The following is a 14495-nucleotide window of genomic DNA, read 5'->3' as shown; positions in this document are numbered from 1 at the left end:
ATAATTTTTATGTGTTTCCTTGCAATAAAATACAACTTAGTAGACTCGAAAAATCTGTGTATGATCATAAAGTCATATCAATTATACATAAAGCCATAATTCGATATTAAAAAATCGTTTCTATTTACCCCAAAGCACAAACGTCGTTTCTATTCACCCCAAAGCAGAAACGTCAGTATTCGGGGCAGAGTTCACCGCTACATATCGGCCGTGTGCAGCGCTCTTTATAAACGGATAGTGTGTTTTCATTGCCACGAGGAAGGCATTGCGCTTGCGTAATCCGTACTAATTAGTTATGTCATAAAAATATATATCAAAAAGTACAAAATGTTAGTACTAAGCACAGAATAAAAGCAAATAAAGGCATTTTACCTTTTGCTGGAGTGTTCTCTTTTTACCTTACCTGTATTGTTTGACATTTCATGAAAATGTAGGGTTGGCACTCCCAACATATAATTTATTTATTAAAAAAAAACATATTACATATATAAGTCATATTTATAATTTCCAGATAATTAATTTCTATTTCTCATTTTGATTTATTTCTTAATTCAATAAGTCTCACGACTTCATTTTTTTAAACATAATTTCTTTCTTCATAATACATCGATTTAATGAAAAACAAAATTTTTTCGTCATCTTAAAAGGACCCACTCTGCAGAGAAAGTCCGATATCAATTTTTGCACTCCCGCTAAGAAAGCACACTTTCCATTCCTCGCCATAACACATCATTCTTCAGTAATTCCTTCTCTGTCCAAGCGGCCAGACTATGGAATGAATTACCTCTCCGCGTAAACAAATGCACCTTCTCTTATAACTTTTAAGAAACGTCTGAGACATTACAATCTATCATTAGTATCCTAACTGTCCATCAAGCCTCCTCCCTTAGTTTTTCCCTCTACCTTCTTCCCTAAACTCCCTTTTTCCTTTGCCCTCCTTATTATCATGTTTGAAATTAATGTATTTTTAAATTTTAATTTGTAATTTATGTTTGTTTTTAATGCTCAAGTACTATCTACCCTCTGATTGCAAACAGCTGTAAATATATGGTATCAAACGTTTTTATCAATATCACTAGTCTGTTTTTGGTTGGCGGCTGGAAGATATTGCTTTTTAGCAATAAGCCCGCCAATGTACTTTTTTATTTTCTGTACATGAAGTTTAAATAAATAAATAAAATGTGTTGATAAATGTTTAAAAAAAAACTTAAGTTAAGGTGACAACCTTGTTTTGGCGAGTGAACCCGTCTACTTCCCACGAGTCGATTACCTCTACTCGCGATATTTCGTGATTCGTGACGCGAATTGAACTAGTGTTCCGTGTCGCCATGTGCTCGCATTAATTAATTTTAAATATAAAAAAAACAACAACGAATCCTACACACTTATCTCAGATATATCAATCAAACCGCCGGCGTAAAAGTCCGACGGCGAAATTCTAAATTTACGCGAAAAACCCCAGTCAAAATTTGACAGCTGTCATCACTACCTACGAAAGATGACAATAGAATTGTAAAATGTGTTTTGTTGCTTTGAATTGAAAAATTTAAGTGCGTTTCGACGCGTTTTGATGTCCGAGATGGGTTTACGCGGTTGCACTTAGCGGCTGAAGTGGAATTCCTTCAAATATGACTACAAAAGAACTGTATACAAAGGTTCGTTCGTTTAGTTTCTATTTTTTTTTCACACGCTCTCTTTAGCCTCAGAGGCTTATATTTTCCTTTTTTTTCATGTATTTTTCTGCTAAAAAGGCGTCGCTTGCACGTCTGCCTGATTTAAAACTGCAATTATGCAATTATTGACACCTCAGTACAAGTATTTTCCCTTCGATTTCAAATATCTTTCTTAATCCTTAAGTCCTAACTCCACCGGCGCATCGATAACACACCGAGTTTATTTATTTTTTGAACGGCTAATGCCTTTAACATAATACAAATATTAAAAAAAAACTAACTAACCATCACGCCGCTTCCCCGCAGGGGTAGGCAGAGAGAATAGAGCGCCACACCACTCTGTCCTTGCAAACATTCTTCGCCCCTTCCACGTTCATGCATCTCCTCATACATACCCGCCGATTGTTACAACTCCTAACCTGACCACTTTCAAGTATTTGGCATACCTGATCGTGCCATGTTTTTCTCGGTCTTCCTCTGCTTCTTTTCCCGCTAACATTCGCCTCATAAATTTGTTTTACCGTTCTTTCCTCACTCATTCGTTCTACACGTCCAAACCATCTCAACACACCTTTCTTAATGTTATCGATAATGCTTATCTCAGCTTTGCATTCCTTCCTTATTTCACTATTCGCACATCTATCATACATCGTTTTGTCGCACATTCTTCTGAGAGATCGCATTTCGACTGCATTCAGTCTACTTTCATCCTTCTTTTGCCAACTCTATGTTTCACTTCCATACATCAGAGTTGGAACCAGGACTCCGTTGGTCACTGCCAGTTTAGCTTCCGCTGATAGGTTTTTATTTGCTAAAACTGATTTCAGTGCACCATTCACTTTGTTCCCAGCATTCACTCTCCTTTCTAAGTCTATTTTAGAAATATACAGTATCTAATATAAAAATACACTAATAAAGAAACAAAAAGTCTTAAACATAAAATAATAATAAAATAACAAATATTTAGCACTGGTAAATACACATCTCCTTCACACACCATCAGCGAGCAGCGAGAGAGAGTGAAACACAGCGTTTACATTTATCCATTATAACATGGAGAAGAAATGCTGAGAAAGTACACACTTCAAGGTGAAATTTATGCTGAAATTCTCAAAGATTTTGAAGCAAAAGTCAATATTAGAGAGAAATAGTCTATTTTGCAAAGAATGTAAGGCTGAGATAAGCATTATCGATAAAATTAAGAAAGGTGTGTTGAGATGGTTTGGACACGTGGAGCGTATGAGTGAAGAAAGAACGGTTAAACAAATTAAAAATATTTTATTTGTATGAAATCACAATTTTTACATATTATGAACGTTAGTTTTATTTATTGTTTCGGCATTAACTTTGTGGCAAGACATGTTACAATGATTGAAGAAAACACTTGTTTATGTACCACTTATTTTAACCAGTAACCAGCGCATCGAAAGGGTCGAGAGTTTCAAGTACTTGGGGGTGTACGCGACTGAAAATGGCAGCCTTCAAAAGGAACTGGGAGTGCGATTAGGACTCACACAGTCCGCATTTAACAGTATGAAGGCTGTCTGGAGATCGGATTTATACTCGGTGAAGACCAAATGCCGCCTATACAATGCCTGCATTGCTCCTGTTCTCTTATACGGCTGTGAAACATGGCACCTTACAAGGGCCCAGAGCAGCCGTGTACTAAGCTTTGAGAACAGGTGTTTGCGGAGAATCTTAGGCGTGCGGTGGTTTGACTTTGTGAGGAATGAAGAGATAAGGCGTAGGACGCAGCAAATCTTGGTCACAACTGTCGTCAAGAAAAGGCGATTCAGTTGGCTCGGCCATGTACTCCGCATGCCCCCTGAGAGCCTTAATCAAGCTTGCCTCTTTTACAAGGCATCAGGTTCGCGCCGCCCGGGACGACCACTGCTGACAATTCGTCGGCAGTTCTCGTCAGAACTTCGGGACGCGGATCTGACTTGGGAGAATGCGAGGGAGCTGGCAGCCGACAGAAAAGCCTGGAGACAGTTTGTGGACTCCGTATGCTCCACCTAGGGAGCGGATAAAGTTATTACTTACTTATTTTAGTTATTATTCAGACCTGACGATGGGAGCTTAGCTTCCGAAACTAGTGGTCTTTAATATAGTATAAACTCAAGTGGTATAAAAACAGGTGTTACCTTAATCATTGTGGCTAGTTAGTTTGGTTGAAAAATAAGCTGGCATTTACTTCTGAATCACCAAACGTGAATAATTGTTTCATGAGTAATGAGTCTTATCTTGAAAATGAATTCCGGCTGTATGCAGGAATTGATAAGGTCCGTTTGTTAAGGTTTATTTAAAAAATATATAAATTAAACTATGTATGGAAAAGATAAATAAACATACGATTGTCTAAACTATCTAGCTAACCATCGCATAGCTTCTGCGGGGGCAAGCATAGAGAATAGAACGCCACACCGCCCTGTCTTTGCAAACATTCTTCAGCTCTTTCACATTTTCATGCCTGCTCATTATAACGACTCCTGACCTGGCCAGTATTTTAAATACAACATTTTGAGTGTGTCCAAATACTTGTTCACAAAATCTGGATTATCTCCAATTACAGGAGTTATTTTCTTATTAATTTTTGACATCTCATCAAAGGCGAAGAAGAATATGGAAGTCTTGGTATTTACGGGGCTGACGACCGTCATAGGCTGGTTCAAGTGATCACTTTACACACATGTCCGCCTCCGTAGTGTAATGGTCACCATGGTCGGCTACCGTTCTGGAGGTCCCGGGTTCGATTCCCAGGGGGGTTCAATAAATATAAGTGATTTTTTCACTCTAATATTTATTCAATATTACACTGGACTGGTACCTGAAGCGGAGGGCTGATCACCTTTCCTTCATGTGTAATCGATCGAGATAACACTGCCTTTATATGAAGCAGTGCCCTATGCACCATTGGGGTGCGGAAAGGGATTATTATAATTTTATAACATTCACCAATTCTACCCATTATTGACAACCACACTACTCAAATTCTTTGAAGTTCTATATATATGAACCAATTTAGAAACCTTGTTCTTGAATCACTAGAACTTCACTAGAGACATCTATTGGTGAGATGTAAAGAAGCTTTTTACTAAGCAGAAACTCTTATATTAGTATGCGAGGTCCGAATCCTGGATTATAATCACACACATGAGAAACGCCAGAAAATACCATTTTCATTTTTATTATTTAAGCTTATAATTTGACCAGACAATTTATTTACAACATTTTGAGTGTGTCCAAATACTTGTTCACAAAATCTGGATTATCTTCAATTACAGGTGTTATTTTCATATTAATTTTTGACATCTCATCAAAGATGAAGAAGAATATGGGAAGTCTGGGTATTTACTGATCACTTAAACCAGCCTATGACGGACTATTTCCGTCTACATTCTTTCCTCGCTCATTTGTTCCACATGCCCAAACCATCTCAGCACACCTTCCTTAGTTTGATGGATATTGCTCATCTCCATTGGAACAACTACCATACATGGTTTTGCCGCACTGAGAGATCGCATTCCGACTGCATCCAGTCAACTTTCATCTTTCTGTTGCCAACTCCATGCTTTATATTTTATATTATCGTCCTATTGTGGCAGGGGGCGCGGGTATGGGTGCCGAGCGCGGAGTCGGTGTGGGAGGGCGCGGAGCTGGAGGCGGACTGGGAGGAGGGCGCGCCGCTGCGCGTGCGCCTGGAGTCGGGCGGCACGACGCTCGTGCCCGCGCCGCCCGACGCGCTGCCGCCGCTGCGCAATCCGCGCATCCTCATCGGCGAGAACGACCTCACCTCGCTCTCCTACCTGCACGAGCCGGCCGTGCTGCACAATCTGCGCGTCAGGTGAGGTCTACTCAATCTGTGAGTGGGAGGAGACTTACTCCATCTGCGAGTGGGATGGGACTAACTCTGTTAGTAACTCAATCTGCAGGTGAGATGAGGCTTACTCTGTTAGTTACTCAATCTGCGAGTGGGAGGAGACTTACTCCATCTGCGAGTGGGATGGGACCAACTCTCTTAGTTACTCACTGTTAGTTAGAGATGAGACTTACACTGTTAGTTTCCCAATCTATGAGTAGGGTAATACTAACTCTGTTAGTACCTCAATCTGCAGGTGAAATGAGGCTTACTCTGTTAGTTACTCGATCTGCGAGTGGGATGAGACCAACTCTCTTAGTTACTCACTGTTAGAGATGAGACTTACACTGTTAGTTGCTCAATCTATGAGTGGGGTAAGACTATCTCTGTTAGCTAATCAACGCATGCAAGACTTACTCTATTGTGTGTTTAATCCCTGGAGTCAGACAAGAATCTCTTCAGAAGATTTACTTAATTTTTATATTTAATTTTTACTTAGTATATATTACTTTTTCTTAAAATATATTGTGATATGTGTTTCGACTCATTCCGCATCAATTTGAAACACCCTATTTACTCTCTCTGTAGATTTACTCTCTTTAGTGCTAAACCCACAAGTCAAAGGAGACTTCAATCTACGAGTGAGATTAGACTAACTCTGTCTGTTACTCAATCTGTGAGTGTGATGATACTCTCTTGATTTCTCAATCTGCGATTGAGATGAGACTAACTCTCTTAAGCACTCACCCACGAGTCAAATGAGACTTATCTTGACAAACCTCAAACAAGTAATTCAAACAAAGTTTTTTCTCTATTTTCAAATACACCTAACTCCACATTCAACTGGTTTTTTTCGCATAATTTTTCGGTATTTGTTTTATTACACAATTTTCGAATATCACAAACAATTGTCATATTGTCATTTCCAATGAATTGTTTAAACAAAACAAGAATGCAATATTCAGCTGTGTTTGTTATATTTTGTAAATATGTCTGTGGATTCTTTTGATGACGGATCTGCAGCTTCGCAATTCCTGCAAGATGCAGGAGAACGCCTGCAGAGGCCTGTGTGACGAAATCAACGGACTGACTGGCAGTTACAGCCCTCCTCTGCAGGGGTGGGCAGAGAGGATAGAACGCCACACCGCTCCGTATTTGGAAATATTCTTTGCCTCTTCTCCCGCCTTCCCGCTCTTGTCCAACCCTCGGTCGTGCATTGGGCACTGCGTCATATCGATGCGCTGTTGTCTCGATCTTTACTTGCGTGTAGGCGAGGCCTTTATGTATTTCATGATCAAGATAACACTGCTTCCAATACGGTGCAATGCTCTATGCATCGTTGAGGGCGGATAAGGGTTAGAAAAAAATATAGACATTTTTGGTGCTTTGGTTCATATTGCTACCTCGATAAACTTCTTCGTCTATGTCTAGACATCAATGAAGTATTGAGTCAAAAATAAATTATGTTCGTGACGAGTGCATATAAGTATCTTTGGTGCATAGGGCACTGCAGATCAGTGCGCTATTCCTTGACAATATTCACATTCCGATAAACTTCTTCGTCTATGTGAGGGATCAATGAAATATTGCGCCAAGTATTCTTGTTCATGAGTATAGTATTCCTTGCCCATATTCGCACTCTGATAAACTTCTTCGTCTATGTCGAGACATCAATGAAATATTGTGTCAAACATCATTTATGTTGGAAATGAGTATACTATTCCTTAATCATAATCCTACCTCGATAAACTTCTTCGTCTATGTTGAGACATAAATGAAATTGTGACTTGAAAATAAATTGCGCTAATGGATGTTGATAAAGATTGTACATAACCCCACCCCATTAAACTTCTTTGTCTTTGTTGAGACAAAAATGAAATATTGAGTCAAACATCATTTATGTTCATAATGAGTATACTATTCCATAAGCACATTTTTTTTTTTTTTTTTTACCTCGATAAACTTCTTCGTCTATGTCTAGACATCAATTAAATATTTGGTCACATATCATTTATATTTATAATGAAAATATAAATGATCCTCGAGCACATTCTCACCTCTGTAAACTTCTTCGTCTATTTGTAGACATCAATGAAATATTGTGTTGAAATCAATTATGTTGATAACGAGCGCATATAATCATCTTTGGTGCATAGGGCACTGCGGATCAGTGCGCTATGCCTCGACCATATTCCCACTCCAATAAACTTCTTTGTCTATGTCGAGACATCAATGAAACAATCGGTCAAACATCATTTACGTTCATAATGAGAATATTATTCCACGAGCACATTCCTGTCTTGATAAACTTCTTCGTCTTTGTTAAGATATTAATGTTACCTTGTAACATTTGATTTTGCAGATTTTGTGATCTGAACGCCATCTACACGTACTGCGGCATCGTCCTGGTAGCCATAAACCCGTACGACGAACTTCCCATATATGGTAAGCCGACTTCCCGACACGTGTGTAATGTGATCACTCGACCAGCCTAAGACAGGTCAAAATCCTTTTAAATATCCATATTCCACTCTGTGTAATACCACTTAAACAGTTCACTTTGTGTAATTCCACTTACACAGTTCACTTTGTGTAATACGACTTACACAGTTCACTTGATATATTACCACTTACACAGTTCACTTTGTGTAATACCACTTACAAGGTTCACTTTGTGTAGTGCCACTTATACAGTTCTCTTTGTGTAATACCGTTTACACACTTCACTTTGTGTAATGCCACTTATACAGTTCACTATGTGTAATACCAATTACACAGTCCACTTTGTGTAATACCACTTACATACCATAGTTCACTTTGTGTAATACCACTTACAAGGTTCACTTTGTGTAGTGCCACTTATACAGTTCTCTTTGTGTAATACCGTTTACACAGTTCACTTTGTGTAATGCCACTTATACAGTTCACTATGTGTAATACCAATTACACAGTCCACTTTGTGTAATACCACTTACATACCATAGTTCACTTTGTGTAATGCCACTCATACAGTTCACTTTGTGTAATACCATTTACACAGTTCACTTTATGTAACACCACTTACACAGTTCAATGTGTTCTTGTAATACCACTTAAAAACTCTACTTTGTGTCGGGTTGTGGTCCCGTGGTTAGTTTCTCGGTTTGAACTCACTCTACCACAACTTAATACCTATGTATTTCTAATAATGAGCCGCTTAGGCTCACAGAAATAGTATTTTTGTAAATAATAAAAAAAAAATACATTTTGAGTGCGTCCAAATCTGTATTACCTCCAATTATAGGACAACTCAACATAGATGAAGAAGAATATGGGAGTCTGAGCATTTACGGGGCTTACGACCGTCATAGGCTAGTTAAATCACTTTACACACGTGTAACATTCTCTGCTCCTTTTTCCAATTACATTCGCCTCGTAAATTTGTTTCACCGTTCTTTCCTCACTCATTCGTTCCACGTGTCCAAACCATCTCAACACACCTTTCTTAATTTTATCGGTAACGCTTGTCTCAGCTTTGCATTCCTTCCTTATTTCACTATTCGAACATCTGATTAAGAATACCATATGCCAACTATATATATTCACTGAAGTTCCATTTTTTTTAAAAAGAGAAATATTTGTGTTTTTATTATTTACTTAATAGGTATCAAATTGTGGTAAAGTGCGTTCGAACCCAGAAACTCTGGCTTAAGAGTCCGCGACACTAACCACAGGACCACAACCCGACACAAAGTAGAGTTTTTAAGTGGTATGACAAGAACACGTTGAACTGTGTAAGTGGTGTTACACAAAGTGAACTGTGTAAATGGTATTACACAAAGTGAACTGTATAAGTGGCATTACACAAAGTGAACTATGGTATGTAAGTGGTATTACACAAAGTAAACTGTGTAATTGGTATTACACATAGTGAACTGTGTAAGTGTTTTGTCATACAGTAAAAAATTTAATATATAAATAAATAATTAAGCATGGATATGTTCTATTATTTCGGGAAATAAAAACACTTTGTGTTTTGATCCACTCACATTTTTATTAACCAACTAGTTTCGGCAACAACCTGTTGCTTTCTTCAGGGTTTAATTTGAACCCTGAAGAGGGCAACAGGCTGTTGCCGAAACTAGTTGGTTAATAAAAATGTAAGTGGATCAGAACACAAAGTCTTTTTATTTCTCGAAATAATATATCAATATGATCCATAAAGTAAATGCTTTCAATATTCAAAACATGCATATTTTCTGACACGGTTTTCGTCTGCCCGCAGGCGAGGAGACGATCCTGGCGTACCGCGGGCAGGCCATGGGCGACCTGGACCCGCACATCTTCGCCGTGGCTGAAGAGGCGTACACCAAGCTGGAGAGAGAGCACCGCGACCAGAGCATCATAGGTCAGTCTGTCCCTGTCGGATTTACATAAATTGTATAATATTGGAAATATGCGAGATGGAAGATGTCGTTAGGTGGGGAAGGCAACAAAGGAGACAATGGTATGCGCGTGTGAGGATAATGGAACCATCCAGACTCCCCCACATCGCACTGCACGGCCAACCCCATGGTAGACGACTCCCGGGCAGACCACCGAAGAGATGGGTCGATAGCTGGGAATCGACGTCGCAGGAGGCTAATCCCTCTTAAAAACAGCCCGTAAGGCCTATAATAATAAGAAGAAGAAGAAGAAGAAGTATAAAATTGTTGGGTAATATATCCAAAATAAAACAAGGTTTGTTGGATTGAATTCTACATTTATTTATGTATATCGCTCACCCCTTTCAAGAACGTCATAAATCAAAAATCGTCAATTTTGAGTTGTGCATGTTTTCGTAATGCCCAGAAAATGTACTATATCCCAGCAAAAGCGGCATATTTTTAACTTAATATTTACCCGCTACAGGGCAGAAAGTGCTATTTTTGCATTTTGAAGAAAAGGTATTGTTTAATTATTTTTTTAAATATAATAAATATTTTTCAAATGGAGAAAAACCTTCAGGTTTTACCTAAAAAGATCTGTTGCACAGTAAAAAGTTCAATAAGTGGCTTGATATTTATTTTTAATACATTGTGTTATATTTTTAAACATTAAAAACGTTCTCCTGAAAAATCAAGTTTTTTGATTTATGACGTTCTTGAAAGGAGTGAGCGATATGTTAATGCGTGACGCATTTCGTCTTATTAAGACATTATCAAACACCATGAGTGTTGAATTGGAAAAAAAAATTATGTCCTCTGCTCCACATACTGTTGTAATAGATACGAGTGACAAAAATGTAAGCTTGGAATTTAAATAAATAATACTTATGATGAAAAAAATGTGGAATAACATCCGACATGGGACCTAAAAGGAGACAATCGATGTCGAATGAGATTCCACATTGGACTAGTAAGGGTTAAAAGTGCTAATATAAACAACAAATATTTGATTTTAGCAGAAGACAATAAATTAAAAAGATCCTTCTTGGAATTGGATTTGTTTGGCTCTGGTCTGATGTGCATTTGTGTATTTCAGTGAGCGGTCTCTTCTGATGTGCATTTGTGTATTTCAATGAGAGGCTCCTTCTGACGTGCATTTGTGTGTTTCAGTGAGTGGCTCTGGTCTGGCGAGTGTGTGCATTCCAGCGAGGGGTCTCTCCTGATGTGCGTTTGTGTGTTTCAGTGGGCGGCTCTGGTCTGGCGAGTGTGTGCATTCCAGTGAGGGGTCTCTCCTGATGTGCGTTTGTGTGTTTCAGTGGGCGGCTCTGGTCTGGCGAGCGTCTGTGTAGTTCAGCGAGGGGTCTCTCCTGACGTGCGTTTGTGTGTTTCAGTGAGCGGGGAGAGCGGCGCGGGCAAGACGGTGTCGGCCAAGTACGCCATGCGCTACTTCGCCACCGTCGGGGGCAGCTCCTCGGAGACGCAGGTGGAGCGCAAGGTGCTCGCCTCCAGCCCCATCATGGAGGTACGCCCCCCACACTCCGCACCCACACGTCCAGTGTAGACGTATGCGTGCGGAGGCAGCTGGCTATATAGTAGACTCTTGACACAACCAGATTTCATACTCTGGTTGATTTGGTTGTTCCGGGATGTTTTGGCCGTCCTTCCGTTTACATTTGAGAGCTATTTGTACTCAAATTAGTGAATTTGAATTTTTAACTCGAATTTGAAATGATGAATTTGATATTATTTTTTGACATCTCATCAAAGATGAAGACGAATATGGAAGTCTGGGCATTTACGGGGCTGACGACCGTCATAGGCTGGTTTAAGTGATCACTTTACACACGTGTAACATTCACCAATTCTACCCATTATTGACAACCACACTACTCAAATTCTCGGAAGTTCTATATACATGAACCAATTTAGAAACCTTGTTCTTGAATCACTAGAACTTCACTAGAGACATCTATTGGTGAGATGTAAAGAAGATTTTTATTCAGCAGAAACTCTTATATTATTAGTATGTGAGGCCCGAATCCTGGATTATATTCACACACATGAGAAACGCCAGAAAATACCATTTTCATTTTTATTATTTAAGCTTATTTGATTGTTGAAAATTTAATTAAGGAATTTGAATGTATTTGAACTTGAATTTATAAATTTGAAAGGCTAATTGAATTAATTTAATTTGAATTTATATGAAATAAACTATTTCTTGAATGTTTTTCGCAAATACTTTGTGGAAGTTTTTGGTAAGGGAATGTATGCAACTATGTAACTATGAGTATTTTAATGTTTTAGAATTACATAAACCCTGATGATGACTAGGTTCTTGTCAAAACCGGTTGGTTAAAGTGTACTTATAATAAAAAAGATTAGTTAAAAGTTAAATAAATAAATTTACTCAAATATAAATTTGAATATTAATTGATTTAAACTTGAATTAATTCAATAATTAAAACATGAGTCAATGAATTTAATTTGAACTTGCATAAATTTAGACCGAGAAAACCTTGGCACGATCAGGTATGCCAAATACTTGAAAGTGGTCAGGTTAGGAGTCAAAACAATCAGCGGGTATGTATGAGGAGATGCATGAACGTGGAAGAGGCGAAGAATGTTTGCAAGGACAGAGTGGTGTGGCGTTCTATTCTCCCTGCCTACCCCTGCGGGGAAGCGGAGTGATGGTCAGTTAGTTAGTTAAAATGTGTGTGTTTATCATCCCCAGGCCGTGGGCAATGCCAAGACGACGCGCAACGACAACAGCTCCCGCTTCGGCAAGTTCATCGAGCTCCACCTCGGCCGCGACTTCCACATCGTGGGCGCCTCCATGCGCACCTACCTGCTGGAGAAGTCGCGCGTGGTCTTCCAGGCGCGCGGCGAGCGCAACTACCACGTCTTCTACCAGCTCTGCGCCGTGCGCGACCTCATGCCGCACCTCATGCTGGGTGAGTGCCTGCGACTCCCCACCCGGCCTTGTCCTTGTGTCCAGTGTTGAACAAAGGCCTCCCTCTTGGGCTTGCACAGTTCTCTGCTGGACGCGACTCTCTTTCTTAATGCCATCGGACCATCTTGTCTGCGGTCTACCCACGCTTCTGCGTCCTGTTCTTTATTTAATCTGTTTTTCTCTGTCCTGTTCTTAATTAATCAAAATCCTAAATTTGAATGTGTTGGCAGAGAGCCAGGAGGCGTTCCAGTTCCTGTCGCAGGGCTGTGACAAGTGAAGGATGAATGACAAGGAGAGTGTTACATTACCATACCGCAAGGCTAATGTGTCTTGACGTGTGTTGGCAGAGAACCAGGAAGGATGAATGGAGAGTGTTACATTACCGCACCGCAATGTGTCTTGAATGTGTTGGCAGAGAGCCAGAAAGCGTTTCAGTACCTGTCAGGAATGATGAGGAGAATGTTACAATGCTATGCCGCAAGGTTAATGTATCTTGGCATGTGTCGGCAGAGAGCCAGGAGGCGTTCCAGTACCTGTCGCAGGGCTATAATAAAGTAAACGATGAATGATAAGGAGAGATTACTAACCGCAAGGTTAATGTGTCTTGGCGTGTGTTGGGAGAGTGTTACATTACTATACCGTCTGTCAGGAAGCCTAGATGCTTCTGTATCAGATCTGTAGATGCTGTGGGACAGCTTTCAATATAACTTTACCGTAATGTGTCTTGGCGTGTGTTGACAGAGAGCAAGAAGGCGTTCTAGTAACAAAGTGAAGGATGAATGATAAGGAGAGTGTTACAGTACTAACCGCAAGGCTAATGTGTCTTGACGCGTGTTGACAGAGAGCTACGAGGCCTTCCAGTACCTATCGCAGGGCGGCGACGCGGGCATCGCGGGCGTGGACGACGCGGCGGCCTTCCGGGAGACGGAGCACGCGCTGAGCACGCTGGGCTTCAGCGAGCGCGAGCGCGGGGAGCTGTACGCCGTGCTGGCGGCCGTGCTGCACCTGGGCAACGTGGCACTGCTGCCCGGCCCCGCCTGCGAGGGCAACGACACCAGCGAGGACACCAGCCAGATCTTGGTACCGACCCCCCCCCACCTTCTCTCCCACAGGGCCACTCATGACCGGAGATCTAGAGTCTTTCACTAGTACATGCATTAGGATAAGTTCATTCTTTAAAGGCGTTAAACAGGGGTGTGTAATGTCATAATCAGTAATAACTTGCTAGTACTTTGACTTCATGAACCGAGATCTAGAGCAAGGGTGGCCAACCCGCGGCCCGCCGGGTGTCTTCTTGCGGCCCGCGGAGCAAATCATACATTTTTTTCCTTTAGTGTACACAAAACCACCAAAAGAACATTCCATCATGCGTAGTCCGTATAATATCCCATATATGGGAGTATTTCACTATCCTGGCAATTCCAAGACCTATAATGGCGTCCAGTAGTTAAAACGTTGGACTAAAGAAGAGAAGAGTTACAGAAGAACTGAGAAGTTTTTAAGACAGATGGACTATGAACTATATGTGCAATGATTCTGTTTCTATCTGGAAAAAGTATAACATGACACGGCATTACGAGGCTAAACATGCAAATGAGTTTGAA

At 40.2% G+C, this 14495-nt stretch overlaps 1 protein-coding gene across 1 annotated transcript in view; it reads left to right on the top strand.

Annotated features, from left to right (window-relative positions):
* The first annotated feature begins 1487 nt into the window (after positions 1-1487).
* LOC148300616 (unconventional myosin-Vb-like) overlaps positions 1488-14495 on the top strand; it is a 57596-nt gene continuing 44588 nt past the window's right edge. Inside the window, exons 1-7 of the mRNA XM_088274541.1 lie at positions 1488-1655; positions 5279-5517; positions 7895-7977; positions 9797-9919; positions 11330-11460; positions 12673-12892; positions 13733-13971. Of these exons, the coding sequence (XP_088130667.1) occupies positions 1629-1655; positions 5279-5517; positions 7895-7977; positions 9797-9919; positions 11330-11460; positions 12673-12892; positions 13733-13971 (1062 nt within the window). The 5' untranslated portion in view covers positions 1488-1628. The remainder of the gene's footprint in view (positions 1656-5278; positions 5518-7894; positions 7978-9796; positions 9920-11329; positions 11461-12672; positions 12893-13732; positions 13972-14495) is intronic.

The sequence above is a fragment of the Brachycentrus maculatus genome, unplaced genomic scaffold (genome assembly GCF_059751285.1).
Source record: "Brachycentrus maculatus isolate JH-2025_06_01 unplaced genomic scaffold, ASM5975128v1 h1tg000685l, whole genome shotgun sequence".
Classification (NCBI taxonomy): domain Eukaryota; kingdom Metazoa; phylum Arthropoda; class Insecta; order Trichoptera; family Brachycentridae; genus Brachycentrus; species Brachycentrus maculatus.
The sequence above is the reverse complement of the archived record's forward strand: the minus strand, read 5'-3'. Positions and strand labels throughout refer to the sequence as shown.